The sequence below is a fragment of the Podarcis vaucheri genome, assembly GCF_965113315.1.
Source record: "Podarcis vaucheri genome assembly, chromosome: 9".
In the NCBI taxonomy this organism is placed as follows: domain Eukaryota; kingdom Metazoa; phylum Chordata; class Lepidosauria; order Squamata; family Lacertidae; genus Podarcis; species Podarcis vaucheri.
The window spans coordinates 27,202,895-27,220,823 of NC_138767.1; the positions used below are offsets into that span (position 1 = coordinate 27,202,895).

Consider the following 17,929-nt stretch of genomic DNA (forward strand, 5'->3'; position numbering starts at 1 on the left):
AATGTTATTGGATTCCAAATCCGATCAGCCTCAGCCAGCATGGCCAAAGGTCAGGGAGAATGGAAGTTGGAGCTCAGAAATAACCAGAGTGCCACAGGCTCCCTACCTCTTTAATAGGAGATAGCCTGGCATCTATTTGCCTTAAGTTGGTGCTTATACCATTGATCAGGGCTGGATGTTTCTCTGTTCACACCCATTCTTGGAGAAGGGGAGCTGTGGCCATGCAAGTGGTCTTTCTGTGAGTACAACTTTCTTTCCATGAATGGAAGGAACTTCTATGTATGGAGCAACAACCCTGGATCCAACCCAAACTTTGCTCATCACAACATCTACTGAATCAAAGACATGTACCATGCATGTTTCAGGTTGGCCCTTGGTCTCTGAATTACACATTTGCCGTCAACCTTCCTAATCAAGCGTCAGATAGTCTAAAGTTTTTCGAAGGCATGGAGTTAAATCATGTACTCTGGCTTAATTGGTGTGCACACTGGGTTCAGAGTTGTATACATGCAACAAATTTGGTGCTGCTCTTATGAACCAGAGTTGGGAATCCCTACTGGCAAGAAGGAGTGACCAGCTCATACACATTTGAAGGTAACTATCATGGGATGGAAGATGGAGAGTGCTGGCAACCTCTGCAAACAGACCAATTGCACGGTTTATGTGTTCAGAGTTGAGCAGCTGGGTGATCACTGAGCTTAATCTAAAACTCATCAAAGCTGAAAGAGAAAATTTAAGTCTTTGGAATTTAATTTGAATTCCAAATATTATTACTTTATTTTAGCATAATCCTCCCGTTTCACTTTATATGCTTATGCTGCCAGGAATGCTTGTGTGTCGCAATAAGTCCTCCGAAGGGTTGAGGAAGGCATAGGCCAGGGGCAAGTATTGCATTTTGACCCAAGACTCTACAAAAAACAAAACAACCCCTCTACATGCATGCATGTATGCAAGGAGGTTGAGGGCATTTAATACAGCTTCTTGCTGCAGTGATTTATTCCTGTACTCATATAGTGACTCCAAAGAAGTTTAGAATCTACTATATCACCCTCTACAAGGAAGACCACTGTGCCATATGATCATATCCACACCATACATTTAAAGCACTCATGTCCCTTTAGGAGACATCCCCACCCCCACCCCCGAATCCTGGAAAACTAGTTTGCTAAGAGTGCTGGGATCTGTATTGCTGTGAGGGGTCTCTCAGCCCCCTTAAAAAACTATGTTCCCCATGATTGTTTCAGGAAAGCCATGACTATTAAAGTGGTATAAGACTGTTTTAAATGTATGGTACGGATAGTCACTCTGCTCTAGAAAATCAATTTCTCGGGTTTTTCCTGAAACCAGAAGGTGGTGGCAATCACCATCACTTAGGAACCAGTCAGACCAATGGTCCATCTACCTCCCCAAGGTCTTAGACAGGAGTCTTTTCAAGCAAAGCAAAACTGGATCTGGCTAAAACTTACTTGGGGAAACAGGTAATGTGAATAATATATATCATTCATATGAAAATTATTTAAGTTCCTACTGAAGAGTAGGGGTTGTTTTTTTCTTCAAATAAAAAGCCAGAGACATTTATTTAATATGTTTTGAATGACTTTATGGCGAACCTAAACACTTAAGCTGTCATCTGTACAGTGATATTACTTTCCAGTGTCTGCTGCTCCAAGTGATTCACTGTGATTCACTCACTAATGATCTGGCAGAAGTTTTAAGCAGCTGATTCTCTCTTCAATTTCCTAAGAAGAAAAGATTCTCCCAAGACTCTCTGCATACCTAGTGAAAACGCAAATGCCTCATGCCCTAATGAACAGAAAAACGAGAAACAGGAGAAACAGGAGTGTCAGCATATGGACTATCTGCTATCCAAACACACTAAAAGATATGTATACCTCCCAACTTGCCCATACCAGGATGCTAGGCCCCTTAACAAAAGGAAGAGGAAGCTAATTTATGCACTGGGTATCAGCTATATGGTGGTGGCAATTACCATCACTAGGAACCAGTCAGCCCCCTGGCCCATCAGGCTCCCCAGGGCACTAGGCAGAAGTCTTTTCTGGTCCTATCTGGAGATGCCAAAGATAAAACTTGAGATTCTCTGTACGCAAAGCATGTACTCTACCCCTGAGATACAACCCATCCTCAAATGAGAATCAGAAAGGACAGTACCGATAAAATATGAAACAGGTGATAAAAGAGAGGGATTCCTGGCACTGGCACTGTCCCAGTCGGATTGCACCCATCCTTTCGTTCAGGTGATGGAGGGAGCGATTACTAAGAAAAGCTGAGCACAGGCTGATTTAGAACATGATTTAAAACCACACAGGCCTCCCCTCGGCCACCCTTCCCAATTCATTCATGGGGAATGCATGAAGGCAGGGGTAGGGAGGCAGGAAAGCAGAAGAAGATGGGGGTTGAAGCTTGGGAAAAGCTTTAAACAAGTGTTTAAAATGAACTTTTGAAAACCCCTTCTATTTTCTTTTAGAGTGCTAAACTCGAACACTTGATCATTCCAATCAATTTTCAGATCGAGCTTGCGGGGCAGGGGACAGGCAGGGGCGGCAACATATCTCTAAATTTGATAAATTCGTGTTAGTGGGTTTACTTCTCCCTATGTCTGATAAACAAGGCACACCCACAACCACCTCCAGATAAGCAAGACATAGACCTACTTTCCTGGGGGGCTCTTTCATTCTCCCTCAGAATCCAAAGTTTCCTTATGAAGGTTTTGGAGAGAGGAGTGAACATTTGTCACCATCTAGAGTCGCCTCATTTTTTTTTCCGGAAGCAACAGCACCATCTAGAAAAGAAAAGGGCCGCAATACCTATCCAATCAAAAACAGAAACATTAACATTTGCTTCTCAGCACTTTAAGAATGAGAAGCTTTGCATTAAAGGAAAGCCGCCCAGAGTGGCTGGGGCAACCCAGTCAGATGGGCAGGGTACAAATAATAAAATTATTTATTTAATTTATTGTTATTTATTTTTCTTGTTGTTATGTGAATTGCACTCAGCAAAGATGTTTCAGTTAGCAACAGGCTGGGGAAAAGCCACACACTGTGGCTAAGTAACAACACAACATTTCTGGGTACTTTGAAAATTTCTGGAAGGCTGGCTTACATTCTAAATTCATAGCTTTTCAACACAGAAGCTTGCTAATTTTTGTTCAGTTGTGCCACTAATATTCATAACATGCCACTTAGGAAATAGACTTAGGAAGTATCCCTGTAATCCACTGAGTTTTCCAGATAATTTTTTTAATAACAGAGAATTGTAGAGTTGGAAGCGATCCCAAGTGTTATCTAGTCCAACTCTCTGAAGTGCAGAAATCACAGCTATATAATCCCTGACAGATGGCTATCCAACCTCTGTTTAAAAACTTTGAATGGAGGTTTTGAATTTGCTGAGGTTTGGCTCCAAACACAAGACCTTTCTTTCACCCAGACATGGATTGGGGAGTCTTCTTGATTTGTTTAGAACTGCACAACCCAGTATTAGGTCCCAACTCACCAAATGGACAGCAGTGGCTTAGACTGATCAAATCAAAAGGAGGAGGACAGTACTCATGTATCTTCCCTGTGTGGAAAGGGATTTCCTGCCACCATTCTGTGAGCAGCTGCACCTGCAAAAATTCCCTCTTCTACATATTTATTAGAAGATCCAGGAGTGCTGCCCTCCTTTGCATTTGACCAATGAGATCATTTAGAGCAGGATAAGATTATGAAACTGTTTTGCATAAAGCAGATGGCTCTTACAGCACCATTCTCCCATGGCACGATGCCAACGAATTTCAACTTTTAGACAGATTGGGGTGGGGGGTAAAGCTTGTGTCCTTGTGGCTTCTGCTTCTGGGCTGAACTGTGCTTCAGAAACAGACAGGAAAACATCAATCTTCTGAAAAGTGCATTGACACTATATTGGCACAATGCTCCGTTCATCCAAAGATCATGCCCAGTCATCTGTGTTTACCTAATAATTAGGCAATAAAAAGCCTATGTGTTCAAGGGATGAATTTCTTTGTTTCTGTTTTGTTTTGACTGAACAAGGACACTAAGTCCTGTGGCACTTTATTAACTATTCGTGCATCTAGCAAAGCTACCCTATGAAAATACACGCCAGAAATAAAACAGGCGGGAGCCATGTTATTCCATTACAGCAATAGACACATACAAGGCGAGTCTAGTGGGACTTTAAAGACAATCATATTTGCTGTAGCATAAGCTTTCATGCACTAGCACCAATTAGTTTACAAATGCCTATGCCACAATAAACTCTGCAAGTCTGAAAGTTCCCACAACACATAAAAAGAGCTTGGCGGTATCAGTTTAATGTCCATCTAGTGTAGCATTCTGGTAACATCCACCTACTTCAGCATCTGGGTTGAATGCCTTTGGAAGGCTCACAGATACTAAAAAGGCAATAGGCCTCTTCCACTGGGTATGCAATAGCACTCTGCCTGATTCTATGCCTGGGATTTACCCGTAAGAAAACATGGACAAAACTAGTATATCAAAATGGCAGCCCAATACAGCATTTTGCAGCTAAATGTTGGCAAACTCTGAATAGCAGCTCTATTAAAAGAAGATTATAGGTAGCATTCAATCTCCAGTAGCTGAGCTTTATAAGGCTGCTGCTGTTTATTTGGTTTACAACACATCGTATTAACGCTATACAGAAAAAGTTCCACTTTCTTTAAACAATGTGGCGACAGCCCCCTGCCAATGTTATTGGACTCCAACTCCCATCAGCAGCTCCAGCCAGCATGCCCAATGGGCAGGGATGGTGGAAGTTGTTGTAGTCCGGCAAAGCCTAGAAGGCCACAAATTCCTCATTCTGATTTCAGCAGTTTCCCCATGGTTGCCTTTTAAAATAATACTTTGTATAGGAATGCCTGCCTCTCTCGTTGCCTTTGTCTAACACGTCTACAAAAAAGAAGGGGTAAATGTTGCTGGGGTTTGTTTGTTTGTTTGTTTTAAAAAATGTGACTGGAAAGAGTAACTGTAGAATCTCAGGAAATGCTTTTAAAAGTGCAATAGAAGCAGAGCTTTTAGAATCACAAATGACATGCCATTCTGAAATAGCGCATGGCAGGCCGAGTGAAATGAATGGGGGCTGGACAAGAGAACCAGAGATCTTGATGCTCTTGCACTGGGTGCACAGGAGAATTTTCAAGCACACTGTGCAAACAGGGGCATTTATACCTCGACTAAATTATTCTACTTGAGATGTAATATGTTTGTATCAATGCATGTATTCAGATAGATAGCTAAATAGATAGATAAAACTTTCATATACCAACTCATATTTTAAAATGGTAATGGCTAACTCTGAGGCCTATCGTATGCAAACCCCATAAAAAACAAAGGGAACTTATGCTCCTAATCATTTCGGTGGGGTTTGCACAGGAGAGAGCATTCTGGCAAATTATACCCAGAATGGGTAAGGGGTGTTTACGGATCTCATAAATTCCCCTAACAACATGCTCTATGTATACTTAACACCCGTGAATGCCAATAGCTGCCATCTGGCTCCATCACAATAATTGAATGCTTTATTTCTACAGGACAGCCACATGCCATTATGATTCTGTTTTGCAGCACTTCATCCTAATGCAGTTACATGGCAGCAGGTCTCATTTTCCTTATACAAGTCTGAATCATCATTCTTTGCAGCCACTGAGATATTCTACTGCCAAGCAGAAATATACCCAGTCAGAGTAAGGCTCGTAAAGAACAAAACACACAGGAATCCATTTCCTTCATAATGCATCTATATAACTTTGCCTTGCTTATGTTTACTTGTCCTGTAAGTAATTTCTGCTTCTGATTACGAAGCAAGAAGCACAACATTTTCTACTGCGTTTACCCATAAATTAAACATTATGCCCTTTCCCGATTTAATATTTTCTTCATATATAAACTTTAAAAAGCAATGCAACCCTTGCCTCAGATACACTGGAGCTCCTGTATAGCTAACTCATGTCTTTGGCTTTGATTTTTTTATTTATTATGATTTTAGTAACGTGACAGCGTTACCTGTAAGCCACCTCAAATGGATGTGTACCCTTAAGGGTGGGATGTAAATAATTGCAATAAATAAAAATGCACCCCATCTGTGCAGCACATGAAATACCAAGCACCGCACCCCCACCAAAACAGGGATGTATTTGTATGTGTGCATGTGCGACCTGGAGAACATGCTGCATTGGACTGTAATCTCTGACCTATGGCACATCTACCAAGATATTTACCTGGGCCAAGTGTGGTGCAGATGAATGGAAGCACGATTAACAGGATTATTTTTAGGATAAAATGGGAAGGGGAAGAACCAAGTACGCCACCTTAAGTTTTTGGGTGAGAAGGTGGGGTATAAATGTAATACTAAATGAATAATAGGGCTTGGTAGTGCTACCATTCATTTAATGGGTCTTGTCTGGGAGAACATCCGGGAGGAGTGTGCCTTGTCCTGTGCTACATTTTATTAATTAGGTTATTTAAACATTTGTTTTCCATTGTTCAACACACACACAAAATCTCCCCAAAGTGGCTCAAAATCATAAAGCAGTGTTTTAAAAATTCAACAAATGTCCCAAGAGCCTATTGAATATAATGAGAAGACAAGATCACTGGTTTTACATCAGCAACACAAACATTCCTAAACCCGCTACTGATTTGTCTATAAAACACAAGAGTTTCCTTCCTTTTCCTCCCAGTGAATGTGATGAAATTCAAATTCATCCAACTTTGCAGGCAAAATGATTTCTTTAATAGGCTTTCTTCCCCACAGAAGAGTCACAAATGGGCTTAGTTTCATCAAAGGAAGGGAGAGCATCCTCCAGTGTTAAACAGACATGGTTATCCAGACATTAAATTGAAGCCCACTGCAAGTTTCTGGCCAAGTCTCAACATTATATTTCTACAACTGGGAGCGGAGACAGAGGGAATGAAGTGAACTGTCTGCACCTCTCAACTTACATAAAAGAGAGGAAGGAGTGGACTGGGAGGGCCCAGATTCATGCAAGTGACTCTGTGAATTTGTAATTTTCTTGGACTTTGCCGCCGAATTGATGGAAAGAAACACAACATATGAACAAACAAAGATGAGCAGGTAGAGTATGATCAGAATCCTCAGGAGCCACAGGCAGCAGGAGCGGCCGCTGGGACACAACAAAGATGGCGACAGGTAAGATGAAGAAGCAATGGGAGAAGAGAGATGGTGAGTAGAACATGACACCTCCATGTCACCCTCCTTTCTGAGAGCTGTATGTGGGGCATGAAAATGTGAGGGGGGGGGGAGAAAAAAAAAAGAAAAGGCTAAAGCAAAAATGGTAATTGAATCACACGCAACAAGTGAACATCTTTGAGCATGGCAAAATCAACAAGAACTCTTTATGGAAAAATCAGGTTGACCCAAAAGCTGAAAGGGATACTATTCACCACTATGGGTCTCTGTTCAGATGCCAGCACAGAAGGAATATATCCTTACTTTCCTATGGTAATATGCACTATTTACCCAGATAAATAATAATTACCTCGAGAGAGTAGCCAGGGCACCTAAGTCAGTTTGTTCGTAACATTCTGGTCGAGCTACAATTAATGCAGATCAGTAAAAACAACATTAAATATGGAATACGGGTTGCATTCATAAGGTACCTGCTAGGCTGATAAATGTGATTCACAAACCCATGGAGTAGTCCTATAGCCTTCACTAAGACAAACCCAGACTGTAAGGTTGATGAACGCTAACGTTTGGCCATTAGTCTAATCCTTACTTTCAAGGATGTGCATGTTCTTAGTATCTTCAGGATCGCTACACAAGCGTGGGACTTCGTATCCTGCACCAAGTTAGATAACAAGCAGATTCATGGAGGATAAAGTTATCAATGGCTATTTGCCATGATGATTATGCTCTGCTTCCACTGTCAGAGACAGAATGCATCTGAATAGGAGTTGGTGAGATTCACAAGTAGAGAGAGTGGTGTTGGGCTCAGGTCCTGTTTAGGAGCTTCCCATATGCACTGTGGGTTGGCCAATAGTATGCTGGACTGGGTGGTCTTTTAGGCTGGTCCAGCAGGATTCTTCTTATGTTCAGTGCAGACTTTGGTTTCCCAAGAATCCCAGTCTTCTGGTTTGGCAAAATCTTAAGATACTCGAAAGGGACTAAACAGGTTTCAGTGGTCAGATCCTTACATTCAACAAGGGAACTGGGATCTAGTGGAGGCTACCACTGCAGGTAAAAGGATATCGCCACATTTTCTGCTCATCTCCCTTACCCTCTGTAACTTCCTGCATAACTTTCTCAATCCTTTGAAGATTTCTAAGGGGCAAAGGGGGCATTCAGCTGACATTTTTCTGCAGACAGTACATGCACTTTTGTACACATTACTGCAAAATCAGAAAAGCATGACTTTCAAAGGTATGCTGTGTTTTGATTCTTGTATTATTTCTTGTATTTCTTGTATTATTTCGGAAACTGTGAATTAGGGAGGTCACTTTTAAATGTGAACCGATTCAAATTTCTTCCCCATCTCTGGCTACTGTCACAAATTGTTCCCTATATGGTTTTAGTGTATATATTGGTGTTTTATGCTATTCTCTGCCCTGGAATCCATTATACAAAGCACAGTATATGAATAAATAAATAAGGGAAGACACAATCATATTTGGAAGAAACTGCTATAGCTGCTGCGCAGGAAGGCAAAGCATTCTACAGCATGTGCTATAAATAGTATTAACAAATATATTTGCTCTTCCTAAAAAAATACAAACCCCAAACACCTAAGACTTCCAACATTACTTCTATTTATTTAAATTTCATCTTTAAATCTGCAGTGTCCACAAAACAATACCTTACTTTTTCTTCTCTAATAAATTTATTCCCTGCACATAATTGTTAATTCCATTGCATCAGATTATTACTGTAACAAGTTTAAAAGCCTTATGAAAGATACAAGCACCATTAACTGGGAGGGAAACAAGCCCTTTGCAAAACAAAACCATTTGGGTTATAGTACCCAAAGAAACTAATTTCACATTATAAAACAATGCTTTTTAATTTCATTTCTTATACTTCCAGTATCTTTTAACTTTACAATGTTACATAGTTTCCCAAAAAGCTTTAGCAAGGATGTGTAAAAATACCTATTATTTACAATTAAATCTGCCCATTTACTGACGGTCAAACCAGTGCTCCATGAACAATCTTCCGCTGAAGCTCAAACTATCTGTGACCTTCAGCTTCATGATTATTCTTTTCTCTGGATACTTTTAAAATATCCCCCACCCCACCCCGCGCAAAACAACCTTGGAGACTCTGGAAATGGATAATGGGAAGGATGGCCTTTCATGCCTTGCCATACCCTCCAACACTTTGAAGTCAAGGTCCAAGACACCACAGTCCCATTTTTTATTGTAAGAGCATGGCAGCCATTTTGATTGCCCTGATTTCACATGAGGCCCCCCGCAAAAAACCTTTTTTTTTTTTTTTGCAGCCATGGAACCCACCAAGGTGCATTTTGCACATTGATTGTGGCCTTGAAAAAAAGCACTTTTTCAGGGGGAAATCACACAGAGAAATAATGGCAATCAAAGTGGCTACCATCCTCTCATGGGAGATTAGCTAGGAACCTTATGCATGCATCTCTGACTAAGAAAACAGATCACACCCTCATAACAGTCTCCCCCAAGCTGTCACTCTTCAGAGGCTTTGGACTACAAATCCCATCACCCCTAGCAAGCAAAGTGATGGGAGTTGTAGTACAAAATATCTGGAGGGCACTAGTTTGGGAAAGATGGCCTAAGGAAATATGAGAGTATGTTATAGTAATAGGAGAAAAGAGGAAAATGTAAAATAAAAACATAAATCTGGCCAGGAAACAAAAATACTGGCATCTGAACAGACTGTTTATAAAAATGCTGCTTAGAACAAACAGTAGTGAAGAAACATGTTTGAAACAGAAGTGTGAAAAAAAATCCATTATTTAATGATAAATACAACATTAATTTACAGTTCTTCAACGTTTTCCATTTCGCCAATTTCACTCTCCATTTAATCTTTGCCCATGTTTGTGGACCCATATTTTATCTATAGTATTTCTTATGCTGTTCAGACCTATTAACACTCAATTTAATCTACTTAAATATGATATCCATGCAGTGGCAGAGCTATGTGCTCTGGCACCGGGAGCAGCATAATTCTGGGGGCGTGCACGACGAGCGGCGAGCGGCCCGGGGGTGCATGAAGCGCTGAGCGTCCCGGGGCGGCCGCAATGGCAACCCCCCCCGAGGGCACCTGAGGCGGACCACTCCTCCCGCCCCTACATTCACCCGCCAGTGCATCCATGTGGCCTTAAGGGCAGGATAGGTGGGAGGGTGAGGAAAGATGACAAAAAGCTTATGCCTGCCCCCAACCCACACCAAAGGAGCATCACCATTTGAACCAGGCCAGAGCCTTAATTTCCATATGAAGCTCTGTGGTGGAACTGTGGTAAATGAGCACGTGAAGCTGCAAATGTAGAACAGGACATATTGTTGAAGATACAAAAAAGGAGCCTAATGGTGAGGGTGTTGTTGTGAGTTGTTGTTGTTGTTGTTGTTTTGCTTTAATGTAGTCCTATCCTCATTTCTGCAGGAATCCATACCACAGAGTGGGTGAATTGAGGGCCAGCAGATAGTGGTAAGGTTAGCAGCAGCAAAAGTGACTACAGCTACAGCACAGAGTATATGGGTAGGCAGTGTGGTGCAGTGGTTAGAAGTAGGACGAAGGAAACCCAGGTTCAAATCCCCACTCAACTATAAAAGTCACTGCGGTGAAATTTGTTCCTCCACTGTCTCCCAGTCTAACCTACCTCACAGGGTTGGAGTGAGGGTGAAAGGAAGAACCATGCATATTGCCTTGAGTCCACTGCAGGAAAGGTGGGATATAAATGCAATAAACAAGTAATAAAATTAATTCTCTCTGCAACTTTCAGCCTGGTCCCCCTGTTTGTGTCATTAAGCACATGCAATATTTGACGTCCAGCCTTCTACGCCTTGAGCAGAGTACGGTCGTGCTGACACTGGCAACTAGTACAATAGTAAGATCACATTTTCTTGATATTATAAAGAAATTATAGAAATGCACCAGACAAGTACAGCTAAATACCTTTCACATCTTCATCTTCAATGGTTGTGTTGGAGCTCTCTGTGGATTCCTGTTGAGAAGTATAAGAAAAATCAACTGACTGATCTACTACTCCAATACTTATTTATATTTACAATGTCATCAAACATCTCATGCAAAGCCCAGAAGCAGACCACATGACTGCGAGACTCAAACAAATAAACACAGAGGGTGATGGGCTTTTACCCTTAAAGCCAAATTGAAGCGGTCGCAATCCACTTGGATTGGAAAGGAACGCTTAAAGACAACGAGTTTCTTGTTTTGAACTTCACAGGACTGTAAGGGAAGAACCATGAAAAATGGGCTGACTGGTTTTCTTAAAACCCTTTGATCCTTTTTAGACAGAGGATGGTGAATTACATTAAGCTGACCATCAGAACCAGCCATTTTACAAACAAGAAGTGCAGGAATGTCGTTCTGTGTAAGACATATAAATCCAATCTGTGGTTTCACATTAATATTGCCAGGATCCAAAGAACTATGGAACCAGAAGGTCCAGGTATTTAAGGGGTTTCAAGGTTCTGTTTCTCAAACAGTGGCAGCACCTTTTCCCCACTCTGTTGATGACAAAGTACTTTTGAAACAGATGAGAGTTTCAAAGGCAACCAAAGGCATGAATGTGGCAGTCTCCTATTCAAAGCAAAACACCAAACAAAAATGAAGGCCTCACTTGGCATTCCCCAACAGCATCACAATAGTTATAGGGGCCACCTTGCTGAAGCTAATCAGGTTGGGGTCTGGTCAGTGCCTTTGGAATATTGGGGGGGGGGGGAGAGTATAGAAATGTAATAAATTAAAAATAAATGTCGCTCTTTGGATCCCAGCCACTGTTTTGTTTTTTAAAGACATTTGTTCAAGATGAAAGCAAGTTATTAAGGAAGCTTAAAGACAGAAGTGGTCTGATTTCATATTTCTATGTTTTTTTGCTTTGTTTTGACAGATATATTATTCCCTACTGCTTTACAATTATTTGTTCCTCAGGCCGCTGTTTTTTAAACTCACCATATTGTCAAAAAGACAAGCATCTCAGATGGCTGTCAGAGTTTTATGCATTAATAATAATAATAATAAGTCTACACACTTAAAAGGACACTGTCAAAGATGACAAAAATTTTTGTCTTTAAAACAAGTTTATACAAGGAAAAGAGCAAAACAAGCAGTCAATATAAAACGTGAGACAAATCTCTTCCTTCATGGAATTAGGAGCATGCTGAAAGTGAATCAAGCACAGGTTTGTAAATTTGGCTGGTCACCTGAGACAAGTAAGACTCACCTTCATGTTGACAAGAAAACTGTTTCTTATTTCTACTCACAACACAAATGATTAAAACTGTCGTGAGTGGGCAAGTATACTGCACAATTTTACGGGCCAGTAATTTCTGTGAGCTTTATTTGAAAGTCTGGTTTCAGACATTTGTTCTATGGCTTGGTATAAAAAAAACCCAAACCCTGGGAGACATGAATCCCAAAAGACCTTGACAGTGTTCTTTTATATGTTCTTAAAATAATCCAATGCTTAATGCAATGTTGATGGTTAAAAGACATGATGTATGTATGCACACAAACGAATAGATCAGCGAGCGTCACGCCACCCCAACATCTGTCCAACCACTCAAAATAAACCGTCATGCTCTGTCTGCTGTCAAGAATGCTCAAGAGTCAAGAGGCATGAACACAGATGTATCATGCTTTATAGGTTATGTTAACACAATCTTAAAAATGTTTACATAATCTGCAAACAACCACACGAAATTCCATGCACCACCTCACAAGTCAACTCCATGGACATGTTCATTCCTCCCATCATGCTAAAAAGGCTCCACACACACCTCCCCCCCGCCCAATATACGATACGTTTCAACAGCGATTTCCCCTACAAGTGATTTCCACCTCCGTGATGAAGTTCATTTTAGTTTGGGGCGTTTCCACATCCCAGAAAGGGAAAACAGTTTTATCAATTTTCCATGATGGTACAGAACAAGTAGATGTAGTCATGCCAAAGAGCTATGGATCATTTTGTCCCATTTGTTTTGTTTTGTTTTTTAATTCAAGTGAAAACTGAAAATTCAAGTGTTAGCGAATATAGGCTGTAAACTGCATATTTCAACACAATATGAACAACAAAATGTGGTTCATGAGCAGGTGGTAGCAAAACAAACGTCACAATCTGCCTTATATATAATATATATATACCAGAGACTGTAAAATAAATATGCAAATGAACTGGAGATATAAATACGATAAATTGGGATACATGCTTGAGAAAGGCCCGTAGTGTGAACTACAAGTACTATCCACAAACACAAAACAGGGTAGCTGTCAGTTGTTATATGAAATAAATCAGAAAAGAATAGTGATGTCCAAGCATACCGTGACATTTTCTTTGATTAGTTAATTATGGGGTACCAATTACAGGATTACCTAGTCCAGGGATAGGCAACATGTCCACCACTGAGAGCTACGCCAGAAATTTGGTGGGCAAACACTTTTTTTTCTTCAAATTTAACTCTCCAACAGTGACAAAAGGATAGAAAATGGGTTCCTTTTCTCCCGCAAAGGAAAGCTGCTAATTCCAGGGTTCTAGCACTACCACACCAGCCATGGCTCAACAGTTGCTTAGCCCATTTTTATGTCCATGCAAGGAAAGGGGGGGGGAATTGATATGCAATCTAATCCAACAAACACAGCCATCATAAACAGCAGACATTAAAAAAACAACCAACCAAAAATGCAATAAAATAATACTCATGGAATCCAGAGAACATCCTTGCCAGCCCAGATGTGAGCATCTGGATGATGTTCTGAACAACGTCTGAAGTTCAGTGAAGAAGAGCATTGCACAGAGCTGGGGGCGGGGGGAGAGCTTCAGGTCCACTGGCTAGTAAGTTCCCTTTCCCCTTCTACTGGTTTCCTTGCAGTCTTAAAGTTTTTGCTTTTGGCCTGGCCCCAATGTTTCCCCCTCAGCTAGACAGAAAAACTTGGTTCCAAGGACACCCCAAGAAGGTGAAATCCGAGTTGGACACAACTTACAACTATTACTTTCCTGGCCAATAGTAGCCTCATCCTTGGAACTATTATTCATGTACAGGAGATGCTTATTATTTGGGGGGAGGTGGGGAACTTGAACCTGTTTATAGATCAACCTTCCTCAACCTGATGCCCTCCATAGGTTTTGGATGACAACTTCCAGTCCCTGATCATCGGTCACTCTGGCTGGGATGAGAGTTGCAGTCCACAGCATCTAGAGAGCATCAGGTAAGAAAGTCTGAAGCAGAAGAATGTATGGAAGATAGCACAGTGAAGAGTGCATGGGCATTTATCATCTTTACGTGTATGGTTTGTGTGCTGCCCATTACTCATCATAAAATTTGCAACAAGCACCCCGACACGCCCCCTCCCAAAATAAAAGGTTATGTAACAATGAATGAACATGCTCAAAAACAGATGGGACAAATCTCCAAATGTGCCTTTCTTGAACTTCAGTAAAGTGTTGCATATGGAAAGCCTGAACCACACTCTGCATCTGAGGAGGAACTTCTTTTTCTCTGCAAGAACATTAAGTTCCAGGTTAGAAGCTAGAGATGTACACCAAAAGTGTGGAACAGCTCCTACCAGAGCACCTCTGGCACAGGTGAGGAAACTTAGAAATAGTGCAGAAAAGGGCTCTCTGCAGGATTCCGTTACAAGAGAAGCAATTCTCTGCAGGCTTCACTAGACGACTGAATACCAGGTAGCTAATTTCCTAGCTAAAGCCCGCATAATGCACACACTGTGGGGTGTGCTTTCTTTTGGCAGGGGGGCTGAATGGAATGTGGAATCTGAAAAGTGCAGGACAGTATTGGTTCTTTCTGAATACCTTATTTCCATCTGGGTTGTGGATTACGGTAGTTTGGGGCTCCTGAGTGAGAACAAAATAAGAGAGAGAAAACAGTTCTCGGTAAATAGATTTCTCGCGCATGAGAAGGAGAACGAGAAGAGCCAGATGACAAGGGCTAAGCACTGACAAGAGCTAAGGCAAAGTTAGCTACTGTCAGAGGATGAAACTGGCAAGCCAGCAAGGAAGGCCACCGTATCTACTGTAGCAGCATGCAAAGACCTTATTCATGATTTAACACATGTGCAGGGCTTTGAAGGAGATCTAAAGAGGCACCAATTCTCACAAGGACTTCCAAATCAAACTGCTGGCCAGTTTTTTAACCTTCCACCTCCAAAAATTAGCTCACAGTTTCCACTGGGCAATAAGGCAACTAGCATGGTAAACTAGGTCAATTTACTAAAGAACGACGATGCAGCCTATAAAGGTTAAAGAAGGGCCAAAATGGGATGTGTAGGTTCAGGAAAAGATATAGAAAACCCTAAGCACAAAAGAGTATTGCTACCTTCAGATCCTTTCATTTCACAGAGATTAACACTCATGGTAGGAAATGCTGTCATCTCAGAGTCTAATATCCCTCCAGCCATCTGCAGGAGTACCTCTAGGGTTGGTGACACACAGGCACACATTTGGGCAATTCCTGGTAGAAGACTCTATAAAGCCAATACTTTTCAGAATACTTAGTAGTGGGAATGTCCATGGGGAATATTCAATGGGACTGCTGTCATGCAGAAAACCACAGGTGCCAGTACTTTAAAACTGGAAAGACCTTTCTTCAAAAGGGTTTACCAAAACATGGTAGGTTGGATGCCACTGACAATATGCTAATTGTTAATGGAAAGGTTTTTAATTTTGAGGCTTTGCTGCATAGCCTATAGAAATCAGAATAAGTAACCTAAGCAAGGTTATGACTCATGAGCTACACATACACGACAAAGCCTATTATGGAGTAATGACTCCTATGTATTAAAGCAGCCACCCCCAAACTCGGCCCTCCAGATGTTTTAGGACTACAGTTCCCATCATCCCTGACCACTGGTTCTGTTAGCTAGGGATGATGGGAGTTGTAGTCCCAAAACATCTGGAGGTCTGAGTTTGGGGATGCCTATATTAGCTGTGGTATATAACCAGGTTTAGAAATAGATGCCTCTTGATTCCAGTAAGTGAAGTCTTGCAAAGCCCTGCTGTGTTTTTTTGTTTTTTCAAAAAAGTAAAGAATGAGAAGCTGAATAAGGTCTACTTGGTTGTTGCCTAGCAATAATCTTGTTAGCTCTCCTTGATTTTGACACTCACGTTGTATTAGAGAGAGAAAAGTAGGAAGAAAGTTTGTTTAAGCCTCATTTATAAATATTGGAACACTCATCAGATGAAGAGCTAAGGGCAACACAAAAGCACATTCTATTCACTTTCTGACACAGCATGCAATGAAATTCAACTACGGCTACCAATGCTACTGCACAACCACATCCATTTTCCATGTCACATTGGCTAATTAGAAACACACTGTTTCACAATCAACTGCCTCTTTATACACACACATAAATAATATGCATATATAAAAAAGTGCAATCCCAAGTTCCCAAGAGGGGAAAAAAACAGCACCAAAATTTTAGAAAGCAAACAAGGAGCAAGGAAGAGGGAAGAGAGGAGGGAAAAGTGACAGAAAACTCAGAAACAGAACTCAAAAGCAAGTTAAAAGGAAAAAGCCAGGTATACCAGCGTTGGGGTAGGAATATTTTCTTTGGGGCTGGTTACCACGTTGGTTTTGTTGTTTATCTGTAGGTATGCAGAAAAATAGAAACAAACAAGCCTTAGACCTCTCACAGCAGATAATCATATCTATATCTCCCTATATAGACTACTTATACACAGATATAGATATGGAGATAAAGACTGACGGAGGTATGAATTTATAAAAAAAATCAAAGGCAACAATGACAACAGATTTGAGTAGATACTATAGCAGCTTCTCCCAGTGCCGTTCACAAATAAATGCCCCTGGAGGTGCTGTATAGACATGTATGGTTTCAGCTATGTTACTAAGGTTTTTTTAAAAAGCTCAAACCAAGCAATATGCAATTAATGCAGGAAATGAGAGAGAATAGGCCTACATTTCCAACGACCTATTCACCACCTCCCTTCTTTGGATGTGATGCTATTCAATAAACTGCACCAGGTCTGAGTTTAGCTTGGGAGTCAACTAAGCTAGAGGCCCATATATTAAAGTCATATACACATTTTATTTTGTCATACGTGTTGTCTCCAGAAGTCTATATATTTAGGCAGGACATAAAATGTTTAAAGGTTATTAGCTTTACTGTTTCAAAAACACTCTTATTGCGCTAAGTTAGGTCTGAATGTGTTACAGCATGCTGCAAGGTGGTTCTCTGGACACAACTGGGATTCAATGGAATGAACCAGAAAACAAAATGTATATTCAACATAATTTAAATATTGTAGCTTACAGAGTCTCTTTACCATTGATCATTTCAAGTCAATGCAGGAAGAGATGTCAGCTATGTTTTTCGGCAGAATGTATTAAAAAGGCATGATTTTGTATTTCAGGAAGTGTGTGCTAAAGTGATATACACAGAGTGCATGATAAGAGCATGGAAGACCCCTTTGCAAGAAGAAAACTAATTTGTTTTTCTCTCTATTATCATGAGTAGTTTTAAACCAGGCAAGAATGACATAGCCTTAAACACAACAGAAAAGCTAATTACATTGTTCTCTAGAATAAACCCCCAAAACTATTTCAGTTCTTAGATGCATTTAAAATGCTGATCCACACTTGTATATCAAGTATTTTATTCATAACGGAAGTAAACTGAATATTTAAAAGTTAGATTCAGTAAAATTTAATTATAACTAAAACTGGCAGAAGGAGCTGTCACA

At 40.7% G+C, this 17,929-nt stretch overlaps 1 protein-coding gene across 14 annotated transcripts in view; it reads right to left on the reverse strand.

The window, feature by feature from the left end:
* CAMK2D (calcium/calmodulin dependent protein kinase II delta) overlaps window positions 1–17,929 on the reverse strand; it is a 145,493-nt gene that overhangs the window by 12,161 nt on the left and 115,403 nt on the right. For 6 of the 14 annotated variants that reach the window (XM_082236991.1, XM_082236993.1, XM_082236995.1 and 3 more), the window contains 3 exons: window positions 16,751–16,810; window positions 15,017–15,058; window positions 11,143–11,191 (listed from right to left, as the gene is read on the reverse strand). In XM_082236991.1, coding sequence (XP_082093117.1) covers window positions 11,143–11,191; window positions 15,017–15,058; window positions 16,751–16,810 — 151 coding nt within the window. Of the gene's footprint in view, window positions 1–1,574; window positions 1,804–6,974; window positions 7,059–11,142; window positions 11,192–15,016; window positions 15,059–16,750; window positions 16,811–17,929 lie in introns of those variants that run through there. The other 8 variants (XM_082236986.1, XM_082236988.1, XM_082236998.1 and 5 more) reach the window with 4 other exon arrangements.